The sequence below is a fragment of the Perissodus microlepis genome, chromosome 18 (genome assembly GCF_051167445.1).
Source record: "Perissodus microlepis isolate ML-2025 ecotype Zambia chromosome 18, ASM5116744v1, whole genome shotgun sequence".
NCBI classification, from domain to species: domain Eukaryota; kingdom Metazoa; phylum Chordata; class Actinopteri; order Cichliformes; family Cichlidae; genus Perissodus; species Perissodus microlepis.
This window is the reverse complement of record NC_140478.1, coordinates 33,415,934-33,429,313: the sequence shown is the minus strand read 5'-3', so window position 1 is coordinate 33,429,313 and position 13,380 is coordinate 33,415,934. Positions and strand designations below refer to the sequence as shown.

The following is a 13,380-nucleotide window of genomic DNA, read 5'->3' as shown; positions in this document are numbered from 1 at the left end:
CAGACATTTAAAACTCCACCCTGTGGATCGCCAACATTAATATTGTTCTTCGGACTCTCTGAATCTTTTAATGTTGTAATTGTAACCGAGGACAAGGGAAGAGTAAACGGGGCACAGAAATAAATTGATAATTTATTTATTACATTAGTTAGACATACAAATTCCCAGTTATTTCCAGACAGGACTTACAACATCCTGCTGATACCCCAGCTGCACATGAGACTTATCACACAAATGGTGTGAAAATTACACAACACTGCAAACCGTTACACCCCGTTTAGCGACACTGCAATCGGTTCACCTGCGGCACGCACTGCAAACAATTCGGGTCTCAGCACAGCTGGGAAGCAGCGCTATGCATGGCCTGTAATCTGGAATATAAAGGGAAGTCGCACAAACAAATAAACAAAAAACAACAAGGGAGGTTAGTCCGCCCTTACACAACTCACTGCCAATCAATAACCGTCTTTACAGCTGGACGGACTAACCAAAACAAAATTCCAAATCAATCAAAAGAACGAAGGACAGCAGAGACAGCACAGCTGAAAAACACAAACAACATTATCGATTAAAATATTACCCAATAAAATATCAATATTATGAAACCATTCAAAGCCAAAGCTAAAACACACACTCAATATACCTACAATATTGATCAGTCTCCCTGCGCGCCGTCGATCGAGGGCTTGATCAATTCTTCCATTAAAACTTGTGGTCACACTAAAAAAGTCCAACGACACACATTAAAAATCGGCACCTACAATATGATCCAAACAAAATGGTAAAAGTCTCTTACCGACAGTAGACCCACTCGCACCCGAGTGAATTAATCGCCTCTGGGTTTTTCCACAGAAGAGCGCTGACTTCACCCCACACACCCACTACCTTTTCGCAGCTCTTCAGCCAATCACCTGGCAGAAAGCAACAAACTGTCAGGTGACACTTGTTACATAATGAACTGTAGATGATGAAATCGATCATCTGAGAAACATAATTGTTTGATTCCTTTCGCAGAGTGATGGATCCCTCTAACTCTGACACTCTCAGCCTCTCTGGGACGATCTTTTTATCCACACGTTAAAAAAGCAGCTCATTAATGTCACGTGTTCAGCCTCTTCTTCCTTTGAATTACACGTTTCCAGTCTATTGTTGCCCCATCCTCACTTAAAAAAACACGATGGGACAATAAGTAATGAAACAAGCTCAGATTTGTCAGATAATTAATAAATATTATCTTCATAATATTTTACATAGACGTAGGCTTTAAGGTGCTCACAAATCATTGTAACGCTACTTTCAGCTGCTCTCTTAACCACAAGAGTTTTGTCACAGTAGGTTTGCTTAGTCCAATTTTTACATTTGATGCTCTTCCTGATGCAAAATCAGTATCGTCCTTTAGAGAAAGCTGCTCTCTCTTGTGACTGCTGCAGAGTTCCTCCTGGACTGCAGGGACAAAAGGAGATCAGAAGAAAACTGACATTAATTAAAAAAAATGCATCTGTGCAAATATTTTGTTTCAACTACAAATAAGCTTGCTTCAGCCCGGTCATGAGACCGAGTAGACATGCAGGACACATCAAAGAGTGAGAGTTAAGAGTCAACAGCAGCGCCTGTTACTGGAATAATGATCAAAATCTTTGCAGGTACAAAGCCAAAAAGAGTCTGTCATCAAACCCTCAGGTCAAAAAGGAAAGAAGCTCGTTTCTCCTGCTGACAGCCAGTCTTTGGTTTTCACAGTGAAAAAGTTACAGAAAAAATAATAAGGAAGAAAAACTGTCAGCAGGAGATTTATATTGTTGGATTGTCATTTATGCTTAGAAATAGATATTTATATATGCTTAGAAGTATATAATCATTTGTAGATTGAGAGAATGTCTCATCCTAGGAGGTCTGTAACAGCTCTGTGTAGCATGAAGAGGGGAGTGCGTTCACTCCTCTTCAGAGTGTTCTGGCACAGATCACACTCCTCCTAGGATCATGAGAGAGGTCGTATCTTCTCTTGTTGATATATATAGCAAGCACACGTATATCTGTTTGAGTGTAAGAGCCTTTTGTTTATGTGAACCGCTGGACTCCTGGCACCAGCTTTGGGGAGTCTTCAGAGTCACATCTTGACACACACACACACACCTGGGCGTACACACAGACAAGGTCTTCTTTGTATACATGTGTGCCTGTGTATGATGTCATATGTTAATGAACTTATGCATATTCATGTAACCACAATGAAAGGAGTGCTACAGGGAACCTGGCTGAGAGTCTGACGGAGGTCAGGTGGCTCCAGTTGGGTCTCCCTCATGCATGAGTAACACAAACAACTTTGGTGACTTGCGTCTTGCTTTTTGCTGTTGTAGTAAAATTGTCTCATTCCAGCGAAGGGTTGTGCTACACAGACCCATCACATTTCATTTACTTTATTCATGTATTTGTGATCCATCCTACTGAATCCAGCCTCCAGCCTGGAAGCTAAAGTGCTTCTATTGGTTCACTAGCAGGAAGTGTAAGAAAGAAGTGAAAAAAATATATAAAACAGGAAACAGCGATTCGGGGAGGAGCACGGAGGAGTGACTGAACTGCAGAAGAGAGAAAACCTTCCACGTTTCATAAACAGACCACAAAGGTTAAAGATTTCCAACATGCTGCCACTGGACTGTTATCTTATTTCTCTACTGATTATGACTTGTCTAACAGGTACGATATTATGTGATGTATACATTTAAAAATATTTTAGTCATTGATAAATATGATTACACTGAAGAAAATGGGACATTGTACAAAACACATTTGTCTCATTTTAGGAGTCAGATGTGAAGAACTCACTGCAGACAAGGAAGACACGTCCAGTTTGGAAGGCAGCGCTGTTACTCTGTCCTACAGATACTCCAAACAAGCGTATGAAAGCGATGAATTTTACTGGTATCGACAACATCCAGGAAAAGCACCAGAGCTCCTGATCGCTCACGTGGGATCAAAGAATTTAATGAAACGAGAATCCTCCAGAGTGTCTTTCAAAGTGGTCGATGACAGAAGACAAATAACGATCTCCTCTGCTGCAGTGTCTGACTCTGCTGTGTACTACTGTGCTGTGAGGCCCACAGTGACAGGAAACAGCAAAACTCTGTACAAAAACCTTTGGAGCAAAGACAACAGAATACTCCACAACATCCACTAGAGGGAGCCACACACCTTTGTTAGGATACAGACTAACACATAACACACAGCTGTGATGAAGAGCTTCAGGTGAAGTTAATGTGATTTGAGCCTCCTCCTCCTCCTGACTGCAGAAACCTGTCTGACTCCAGCTGTGAACATCAGACCACTCACAGCTAACTCCCAGTGAACATCACTTCCAACATTCCTCCTCTGGAAACATGGAAAAACTGGCTGTGATTTGGATCTTTGCAGCTCTCGTAGGTACGTATGTTTCTGAAAGGAACACCTGAAATTCAAAGACACGTTTACAGCGTTACAGATCCAGTTTGGATTTTCTTTGAGCTCAAGTTTGGAGTGATGATTAAACAGAAAAATATTTCAATTGTGAAATCAGAGAAACGTTTGAGAAACCAGCAGTAAAAGCTGTTAAAAAACAAAACACAGTAATACTCACAGATACTCAGCCTCATGGACAATGTTAGTCTGATGGCTTCATTTTCTCTACTTTTCCAGGACTAACAGCTGGAGACTCAATCACTCCTCAACAACCTGAAGTCAGTGAAACACAAGGACAACCTGTCACACTCACATGTAACTATGAGACAGGTTATGATACTCCCTGGCTTTATTGGTACAGACATCATTCTGACCTTCAGGCTCCTCAGTTTATACTCTGGAAAGGAGCAAAAGACGACAGTGATCGTCAATATATTCCTGATAAACGATATGAATCAGAAACATCTTCTACATCAACTAATCTGACCATAGCAGCCCTAACCCTGGCAGACACAGCTCTCTACTACTGTGCTCTACAAACACAGTGATACAAAGTGTAGAAGAGGCTGTACAAAAACCTGAACACAGATATCTGACTCCTCTTCAAAGAGGAGGGAAGTGGTATTCAAAGCACAGCTTCATATCAGATGGATTCTGCTAATTCCTGTTTTATCAGAGTCACTGTGGTTACAGCTGCTAATGAAACACTGTGGGAGGATTCACATGAGCAGCAAATCCACATCAACCACAAACCAACTGCAGGAACGTTCAGACATGAGGACATTTTATTCCTTATTTCAGAATCAGAGAAAATTTGTTAATCCCAGAGGGAAATTGAGTTGTCATAGCAACAAATATATAACAAACAACAAGCACTTATCTAAAATGAGTGTAGAAACAGAGTAATGATAGATAAATAGATAAATATAGAGATATAGGTATAAACATAAATTGACATTAGTGATGAGGTGTGTGTCTGTGTGTGTGTGTAAGAAAAAAGCATCAGAAATCAAATAAAGTAACTAGTAATAAACTCCCAACATTGTTGGTGCATTAATGATGTTTTACAGCTGAAAGATTTACTTTGTTATTCTCACATTTTCTCCAGAAGGGTTTAAACTTGTAATTGATGCCCATCTGACGCTGCTGCTTTGAGGTTCTTCCTGGGCTTGGTGTCATGGTACTCCAAGTTCCTGCCAAACTTTGCGACTGTAGTAACCCTCTATGTGTGCCTGTCCCAGTGACGAAAACATCTTCACATGGACTTCAGATGCACAAGCGAGCTTTGAAGAAGTAAAAAACTCCTGGTGGATAGTCCTGCACTGGCACTGTTTGACCCTGCCTTGCGTGTTGTGATCTCTACTGATGCAAGTGACTACGGGCTTGGTGCTGTATCTGCTCAAGTGCAACCTGATGGCACAGAAAAACCTGTGGCGTTTGCTTCCTGCACACTGTCTGCAACAGAACAAAAGTACTCAACTGTTGAAAAAGAAGCTCGTGCTTGTGTGTGGGCTGCAGAGAAATGGAGAACGTACTTGTGGAATCGCTGAGCACCAAAGGGATTAATCGGGCTGGCATGCTTGCTGCTGTGTTATTTACCGCCCAGGTTCTCAGAACTATACAGCTGACTGTCTCCCTCGCCTGCCCCTGCCTGTTTCTTCCCATCCCACATCAGATGCGGATCATGACATGGTAGCCCAAGTTTCTGCTGCCATGTCCTCCCTTCCAGTTGCTGACTTTGACTCTGCCTGTTCGACTTACCTTGAACTGGTTGCTTTGCGATCACAGATACAAAGTGGCTGGCCTGCCTCAATCAAAGCACTTGATGTCACACTTGCACCTGACTACAAGATCTGTAATGAACTCTCAACTTTAAGTGATTATGTTCTCAGAGGCTCAAGGCTCATTGCACAGCTGTCAGTGAGACCTAAACTGATTGCACTGCCACATGAAAGTCACCAAGGGATTGTGCGCACAAAACAAAGATGAAGAGATCTCTAACCCTAACCCTTTTGATACTGCAATACCTGCTTGTAGATTTGTCATAACTTTGACTGACAGCTACTCCAAATGGCCTGAGCTTGCCTTTTCACCTTCTGCTACTACTAATGATGTTATTCACTTTCTCTCATCTGTCTTTTGTCATCATGGCAACCAGAGACCATCGTAACAGACAATGGTACACAGTTCACCTCTGTAATGTTCACCTCATTCCTCCAGAATAGAGGCACCTCCCACAGCAGAACATCTGTCTACTACCCAGCTGCAGACGGAGCAATCGAACGGTTTCATCGTGCCCTCCGCACCTGTATCCAGACAGCAATCCAGCAGTCAAAACCATGGAAGGAGACTGCGCTGGATTGGCTTCAAGTTTACCGTGCAACACCACATGCAACACCACATGCAACACCACATGCAACTACTCTCCTCTCTCCCTATGATGCTATTATCTCGCCTTTCCTGCTTGTTAATGCTCGCACCTGACTCCTAGACTTACTCTATTTTTCCTTATACATATTTTTTATGGCTTGTGCTGTTATTATGTTTTTATTTTAATAGGCATTTTATATTACCCCTGTGTATTAGTGGCATTGACCTGTGAGTATATTTGATACTTTGCTAAGGCCTTATAATACTCGTGTTACTTCTCTGTCTCTTATGTTAAGCACTTTGGTATACCGCTGGTTTTTAAATGTGCTCTATAAATAAAGATTGATGTTGTTGTTGTTGTTATGAACTCCTGTATGGCAGGAAGATGCGTACTAAACTGGATGTACTCCCTTTGCCTTCTGCTGTGTCTCCACTGTTGCACGTCACTCAGTTCAGAGATGTCAGTTGAAAATGCAACGTTACACTGATGGTAGGCGTCATGGAAACCTTCTTTTCTACCAGGAGAGAGTGTGAGGATAAGGAAATCACACAACGTTGCCAAAGGACATCCCAGATTTACTCCTGTAACAGTAACAAAGGCTCAAAGGCTCAAAGGCTCAAAGGCCTTCTTGCTGAGTGATGGAAAGATTTGGGATGCCACTCATCGAGCACGCTGTCGCCCAGTGACTGAAAAGAACGCTGACGCTGCGAGGCTGCACCACACTGGCTCACCTACTGCCAGAAGACTGACACGCATCAAGTACAAGCCTCGCTGACACAAAGACTATATTGTACCATAATGGTTTTTCTTGATAAAAGGAAATTAGAGAAATGTTATTAATTGTTCTATTTTAGTTTAACAGAACTGATTTACTGCTGCCAGTGCACTAGGAACTAAAAGAAATGAAATGGAAATAAGTGGAATAATAATTTCTTTTTTCATTTTACATAGTAGTGCAACATAATTTCAGGTTTACTTAGCTTTGCTAGTTGTAGTATTCTGATGTTACAGCTGTTACTACAATTTAAGTTTACAAGCGTATTGTTGATTTGCTAAATGTTGAATTACTTCATCTTGGTGCTGCGCTAATTGGTGATCATTTTTTACGATGAAGTCTCTTTCATAAACAGGGAGGAGATGTTGTGTTATACAATATTGCACCATTAGAGGGTGTTGTCATGAAAAGGTGCTGTTGAAAATACAGAGTTAGAAAACAGAGTTAAGATGGCGAACTGGAAAACATGTAACACCCTGCTACCTTTACGATTAAGGTTATGTGCTGCATTAATTAAAGAGCACTTGTTCCTTGACTCGTTTATAACCAGCCATGTTACAGGAAGCTCTGCTCTTTGTTTACCCGTTGCCATGGTAAAGCCTGTATCGGAGCTCCATTGATGATTTCTTTCTTTCTCGACTCACAGTTCAGTCTGTTAAACCTGCTTCCTGGGATATAAACAAAACAGAGCAAAAGACGTGCTGAGTGTGAAGCTGTCAGCAGGGGGAATAACACAGGGCTGTGAATGAGTCCTGTCACTGTGATCAGGCTCCTCCTTCTAATCCACCAACTTAGTGTTGATGAAGACTAAACAGAGAGATCACAGCTTCTTTATACTTGCTGTAGCTCACAGTTACTCTACACTGCAGATATGACGCCTCTGTTCATCTCAGTGCTGCTGGCTGCTATGTGCCTCGGTATGAACACAACTCTGTTTCTTTGATATCAACATTGACGTGATTCTTTAACAGCACACTGATACTGTTTGTTGGTGTTTTACAGAATGCAGAGCACAAAAAGACAACGTGCTGCAAGCAAAAGGAGAAGAGACTGCTGCTGAAGGAGGCACAGTGACACTTGGCTGTCTCTATAACAGCACCTCATCAAATCATTATCTCTACTGGTACAAACAGGATGGAAACAACAGCCCCAAATTCATCCTGAGTCGCTTTAAAGTTGGTGAGGGGAAAACAGAGGCTGGAGACAGATTTTCATCCACACTGGATTCCAGCAACAGATCAGCTCCTCTGAAGATCCAGAAGCTTCAGCTGTCTGACTCTGCTGTGTACTACTGTGCTCTGCAGCCCACAGTGACAGGAAACAGCAAAACTCTGTACAAAAACCTTTGGAGCAAAGACAACAGAATACTCCACAACATCCACTAGAGGGAGCCACACACTGTTAAACCTCTGATTCTTGTGTCATTGGACTGATGACAAAGACAACAGAGAAATGAAGCAGTAAAGATCAGAGACAGAGACAGAGCTGCTGTGGAAGCACAAAACTATTTGATTGGCTCAGCTACTAAACTGGCCCCGCCCACCGAAGTTGAGCTCATCCAATGACATTATTTGTTGGTCATTGTGCTGCAGTGGAAGAACATTGTTCATGTGCTGTCTGTCTGGCTTTAATAACTCCAAAGACATGTTGCTGCACCTGTTTTTGCTTCTATCTCACATTATAGGTGAGTTTAAGAACAGGGATTAAAGTTTAGTTGAAGCTGCTGCATTAAGCAGATATACAGACTGCATTTCACTACTTTTCTTCTTTCTTTTTCCAGGACTAACAGCTGGAGACTCAATCACTCCTCAACAACCTGAAGTCACTGAAACAGAAGGAGAATCTGTCACACTCACATGTGGCTATCAGACAAGTGCAACCAGTGCTTACCTTTACTGGTACAGACATGATTCTGACCTTCAGGCTCCTCAGTTTATACTCTGGAAAAGAGGAAAGGGGGGCACATATGAGTATATTCCTGATAAACGATATAAATCAGAAACATCTTCTACATCAACTAATCTGACCATAGCAGCCCTAACCCTGGCAGACACAGCTCTCTACTACTGTGCTCTACAAACACAGTGATACAAAGTGTAGAAGAGGCTGTACAAAAACCTGAACACAGATATCTGACTCCTCTTCAAAGAGGAGGGAAGTGGTATTCAAAGCACAGCTTCATATCAGATGGATTCTGCTAATTCCTGTTTTATCAGAGTCACTGTGGTTACAGCTGCTAATGAAACACTGTGGGAGGATTCACATGAGCAGCAAATCCACATCAACCACAAACCAACTGCAGGAACGTTCAGACACAATAAAAACTGTCAAACATCAAAAGCTGCTCATTTACACTATTTTATATTTAGTGGATGAGGACATGCAAAAATGCAGCAGAAGCAAAATAAACAGAGTAACAGAGGTTTATCTCTTTAAGGTAAAATCTCTCACATGAAGCTAAAAGTCCAACCAGGAAGACCATCTCATGCTTGTTCCATTTATTCTCTTTGAACTCATCACATCAGATGATGATGCTCTCCTTCATCATTGTCCTGCTCTCATGTTTAAGTGTTTCCCCTCTCAGTGTCAGATGGATGCAGCCCTCCTCCACCTTTCATCAGGAGCAGAGTCTGTGGGTCCTTCCACTGAGGTCATCAGCAGTCCTGCTCCACATCACATCCATCCAGATGTTCAGCATGGTTCTTCAGCCCTGCTCCACCACCACAAGAGTCCAGACTCCCTCTGATCTAAACACTGAGGACTCCTCACATGTTTCTGCAGCAGCAGGGAGAGTTTCCAGTGAGCAGCTTCATGTCCTCACAGCAAACACAAGAAACAACTTTAGAAAGTTTTGAACCTTCACTGTCATAACACATCAGCCTGCAGCTGGCAGCACATTTTTCCTTGGTTTATATTGTAATTTTGTCCATATTCATACAGGAAGTGAAAAATCGATAACATTAAATACATTAATCCATAATTTTAAATAATCAGCCATCAGAAAATGTAGTAAAAACTTTATTTACACAGAGACTTTCATACGTCCATGCTGTACATCTTCTTCAGTTTTCTCAGGGTACATTAAATAATGTGCTATTAAATAAGAAAAGACTCGATCTGGGCAGAAACTTCAACATGTGAGTGTGACAAAAGCCTGAGGCACATTTTAAAAGATGAAATCCAGCATTCAGAGAGAACGAGACATGAAATGAGAGCACAGCAGCGTTCAGCAGACGGGCCAGGAGTCAGCTGTGCGGAAGAAAACCTAACAGTGACGACCAGGAGCACAATCAGGCCTCCATCAACAGTAATTCATGCAGGAATTTTATTTCTTTAACTATTTTATTGCCATTCTATTGCAGGAGGTTAACAAAGTATTTGTATGTTTTGATCAAATATGAAAGGATTCTGCAGCAAAACACTTCAGATATTAAATATAGCAGCATTACATCTTAGACAGTGTGATGCTGATGTGATACAGACGGATGATACGAGCGGGCCAAACCTCTCTCTCACACACACACACACACACACACACACACACACACACACACACACACACACACACACACACACACAAAACTGCTTTTATATTAACAGAGAGACTCATTCCCACTGGTGACACTAATTCAGACTCACTGACACTCACCACGTCCAGCCCTCCGTCTCTCTGTCACTAACACGGAAACACAAACATCCAGCTGTTGTAAAAGTTCACAGCTGTTCATCCAGCAGCAAAAAGCTCAGCTGTTTGAACTGCGGCTTCAGAAACATCACATGTAATAAACTCTGCGCTTCTTCATGAAGTCTGAAGCTGCTTTCAGTCTGAAACATGTTTCCAAGCAGTTCTTGAATCTGCAGCTTGGTTTAGGTGAAACGTTTCCCTCGTTTAGGTGAACGATAATCACACATCAGTCCGGATCCTTCAGCTTCTTAAACTTTATCATTCTCCAGTCATCAGTGATTTTCATTCAAGCTCTTAAAATCTGATGATAAACCAGTTTCAGACGAAGACGCTGAACATGCTGTCGATCCAGTCCTGACCCAGCGTGATGGAGTAGTCATGGATAAAGCCCACTCAGCTCATCCAACAAACATGGATCAGGGTTCGTTCCTTCAGTCCAAGGCCGGCTTTATTTTTATTTAACTCTTCAGGTATTGTTCAGAACTTAAAATCCAACCTTTTCATTAAAAAGCTCCTGATGCACCCTGGGAAAGTCCATACCAAATCTGTGAAGTATCCTGGTGTTACCATGGCAACCCAGCCTTCACATTATACTGGTGTGATTAACTTCACTAACTACACAACAGTACAAGACTAGTTAGAAAAACATCAATCCAGATGCTGAGTCCTCCCCTGCTGCCTTCTCATGAGCACCCCCTGCAGGCCAACCCCAAAAAGTACAAGTGAAAACTCTTCCTTCATTCGGGCTCCTTTCAAAACTGCTCTGTGAGGACCATCAATGTCTGTTTGACACAAGCATTACTTCTTTCTCCTGTGCTGCTACACATAAAAATCTACTCTCATACATTCACTCTGATTCAGCAGTAGTTAACAGTAATCCAGTCGTACACAGCAAACACTTAATATTTCCTGACTTTCACAGTTTCCTTTAATAAACTTTGAAAACTACGTCTTCTCACCTGGGTGACTTTTCATGTGGCGCCACAAATGGCTGCTGTACGTGAACACTTTCCCACATATTTTACAGTGGTACGGCTTCTCACCTGTATGAGTTCTTATGTGTGCCAACAAAATGCTACTGTACGTGAACATTTTCCCGCAGGTCTTACAGGGATACGGCCTCTCGCCTGTGTGGATTCTCATGTGGACAGTCAAAGCGCTCCTCTGAGTGAAGCTTTTTCCACACGTTTTGCAAGAATGAGGCTTCTCACCTGTGTGGGTCCTGTAGTGGTCCTTCATTCGGGACCTTCTCTTAAAGGCTTTGCCACAAACATCACATGTTTCGAGCTTTTTCACTGTGTCAGTGTTGCACTGGATCTCTGACATGTGGGGGCTTACACTGTTACTGTGACTTTTGTTCCTAAGATGTCTCGTTGGTGCTAACACTTTTTTTCTAGTTGAATCAACGTTCCTGCTTTCTCCATGATCTACAGCAGAGCTGTGAGAGAGGAGCCGCTCCATGCTTGGTCTGTGGTCTCCTTCCTCAGCAGCAGTCACCATAAAGGTATCAGGCTCCTCCTTCAGTCCCAGCTGCTCTCCCTCCTGACTGCTGCACAGTTCCTCCTCTTCCTCTTTAATCTGTGGAGGTTCTGGTTCCTCCTGGTCCACACTGGAGCTCCTCTCCTGGTTCCAGAGCTGCTGCTCAGGGAGAACCACCTCCTCCTCCTCCTCCTCACAGACCTGCTGCTGTGGGACGTCTGGAGCGACAGAAGAAAGAAGTCACAACCACAGAAACATTAGCAGGACTTTACAGCATGACTGCGTCGCTCGTGTGTGAGAGTAAAGCCGTCCAATCAGCTGTAAGTCACTGATCTCAGATCTGCATTTATTCAGACAAACATCTGGAAGGTAAAGCCCCCTCAGCACAGCAGCAGCACCGCACTGCCACTACAGTTCAGAAATTCAATATTAGGTTTCACTGTGCCGAGGCTGCACATTAAACTCTGTGTCACTTCTTTCAGTCGCGTCCGTGACTCTGAACAACAACATGGTGGACTTTGTTTTTCTCACACGTGTGTAAACGTGACCACAGGAACCGTGCACGTGCTGTGTACGACTTTAGCTTTTATGTGACATCATCACAAAGGGCCCGGGCGACCACTCTGACGTCACTGTTATTGTTATGACGTTAACACTGAACTCTTTACAGCTCTGCAGAAGAAGAAAGGAAATCAAGGAAAAACCTTTTCAGGCTAGATTACTGAGTTTAGAAGGTGCACCTGAACGCACCATCAAACACACGTTTCACCGCCAAACAAAAAGTTTTTCAAACGATTCACAGGATTGAGTGATGGATCCAGGTCAGAGAAAAGCTCACATCCAGGCTGATTTCAGCGCCTGCTGTTTGAATGGAGCGCAGTGCAGTCCTGTCCTCTGTTTGCTCTTTGTTAGCTCACATCTCCAAAAAGTCCTCACAATCAGAAACGTCCCGCAGAGCTGTGATCAGGATCCTCCCTCAGAGGGACACTCACCTGTCCTGTGCAGCTTGATTTGGGGTTTCCAGGTGATATCCAGCAGTCTGCGCTGACGGTCGATCTCTTCCTCGTACTGGACGATCGTTTTTTCAAACTCCAAGAATATTTGTTCAGCAGCAGCAGTTAGTCGCTCGTTGATAAACTCTCTCAGATACTGAACTGAAGGCATTGTTGCTGCCACAGCTCACACACTCAGCTCACACACTCGGCTCACACAACAACACACTCTCTGCTCGGAAGAAAGCTAACGCTACTTCCGCTTTTTCCTAGTTTACTTCCGCCTGGTGTCGCGCAGTAAATTTCCGGCAGAGGAGGGCAGTTAACTTTTCTTTCCGCCTCTCTCTCAGCTGACTTTACAATAGCATCTGTTGGTGATATGATTTATTTATTTGTCAATAATAAAATAATTCATATTATATACAAATGCCCACCGACAGACAGGATACACAGAATAAGTGAATAAAAGCAAAGGGTTATTTTTTTTAAACTGACACCATTAACCCAGCTAGAAATGTCCATCAGCTTAAATACATTTTGATTAAACAACAAAACTACAGACATTTTAAAGGTGTTCTACAACCTGTGAGAGGGCCTGAAGATCTCCAACAGTCAGTCTGCTGTACAGGTTTCTGTAGATTCTCTCAAT

The 13,380-nt window shown here is 42.7% G+C and overlaps 1 protein-coding gene across 5 annotated transcripts; it reads right to left on the bottom strand.

The window, feature by feature from the left end:
* Positions 1 to 120: 120 nt before the first annotated feature.
* LOC146368664 (uncharacterized) lies at positions 121 to 13,031 on the bottom strand. 5 transcript variants are annotated; one of them, XM_084912287.1, is made up of 7 exons: positions 12,732 to 13,031; positions 11,220 to 11,957; positions 8,466 to 8,515; positions 3,608 to 3,702; positions 797 to 3,439; positions 648 to 720; positions 121 to 542 (listed from the first exon to the last, which is right to left on the bottom strand). In XM_084912287.1, the coding sequence occupies exons 1-4, from the start codon at positions 12,901 to 12,903 to the stop codon at positions 3,688 to 3,690; spliced, it is 975 nt and encodes a 324-aa protein (XP_084768413.1). In that variant the 5' UTR covers positions 12,904 to 13,031; the 3' UTR covers positions 121 to 542; positions 648 to 720; positions 797 to 3,439; positions 3,608 to 3,687. The 5 variants fall into 5 exon arrangements, with proteins under 5 accessions (XP_084768413.1, XP_084768414.1, XP_084768416.1 ...); XM_084912288.1 differs by lacking the exons at positions 121 to 542; positions 648 to 720; positions 797 to 3,439; positions 3,608 to 3,702 and adding an exon at positions 3,716 to 8,391; XM_084912290.1 differs by lacking the exons at positions 121 to 542; positions 648 to 720; positions 797 to 3,439; positions 3,608 to 3,702 and adding an exon at positions 3,716 to 8,391 and having other exon boundaries at positions 11,304 to 11,957.
* Between the last annotated feature and the right edge of the window lie 349 nt (positions 13,032 to 13,380).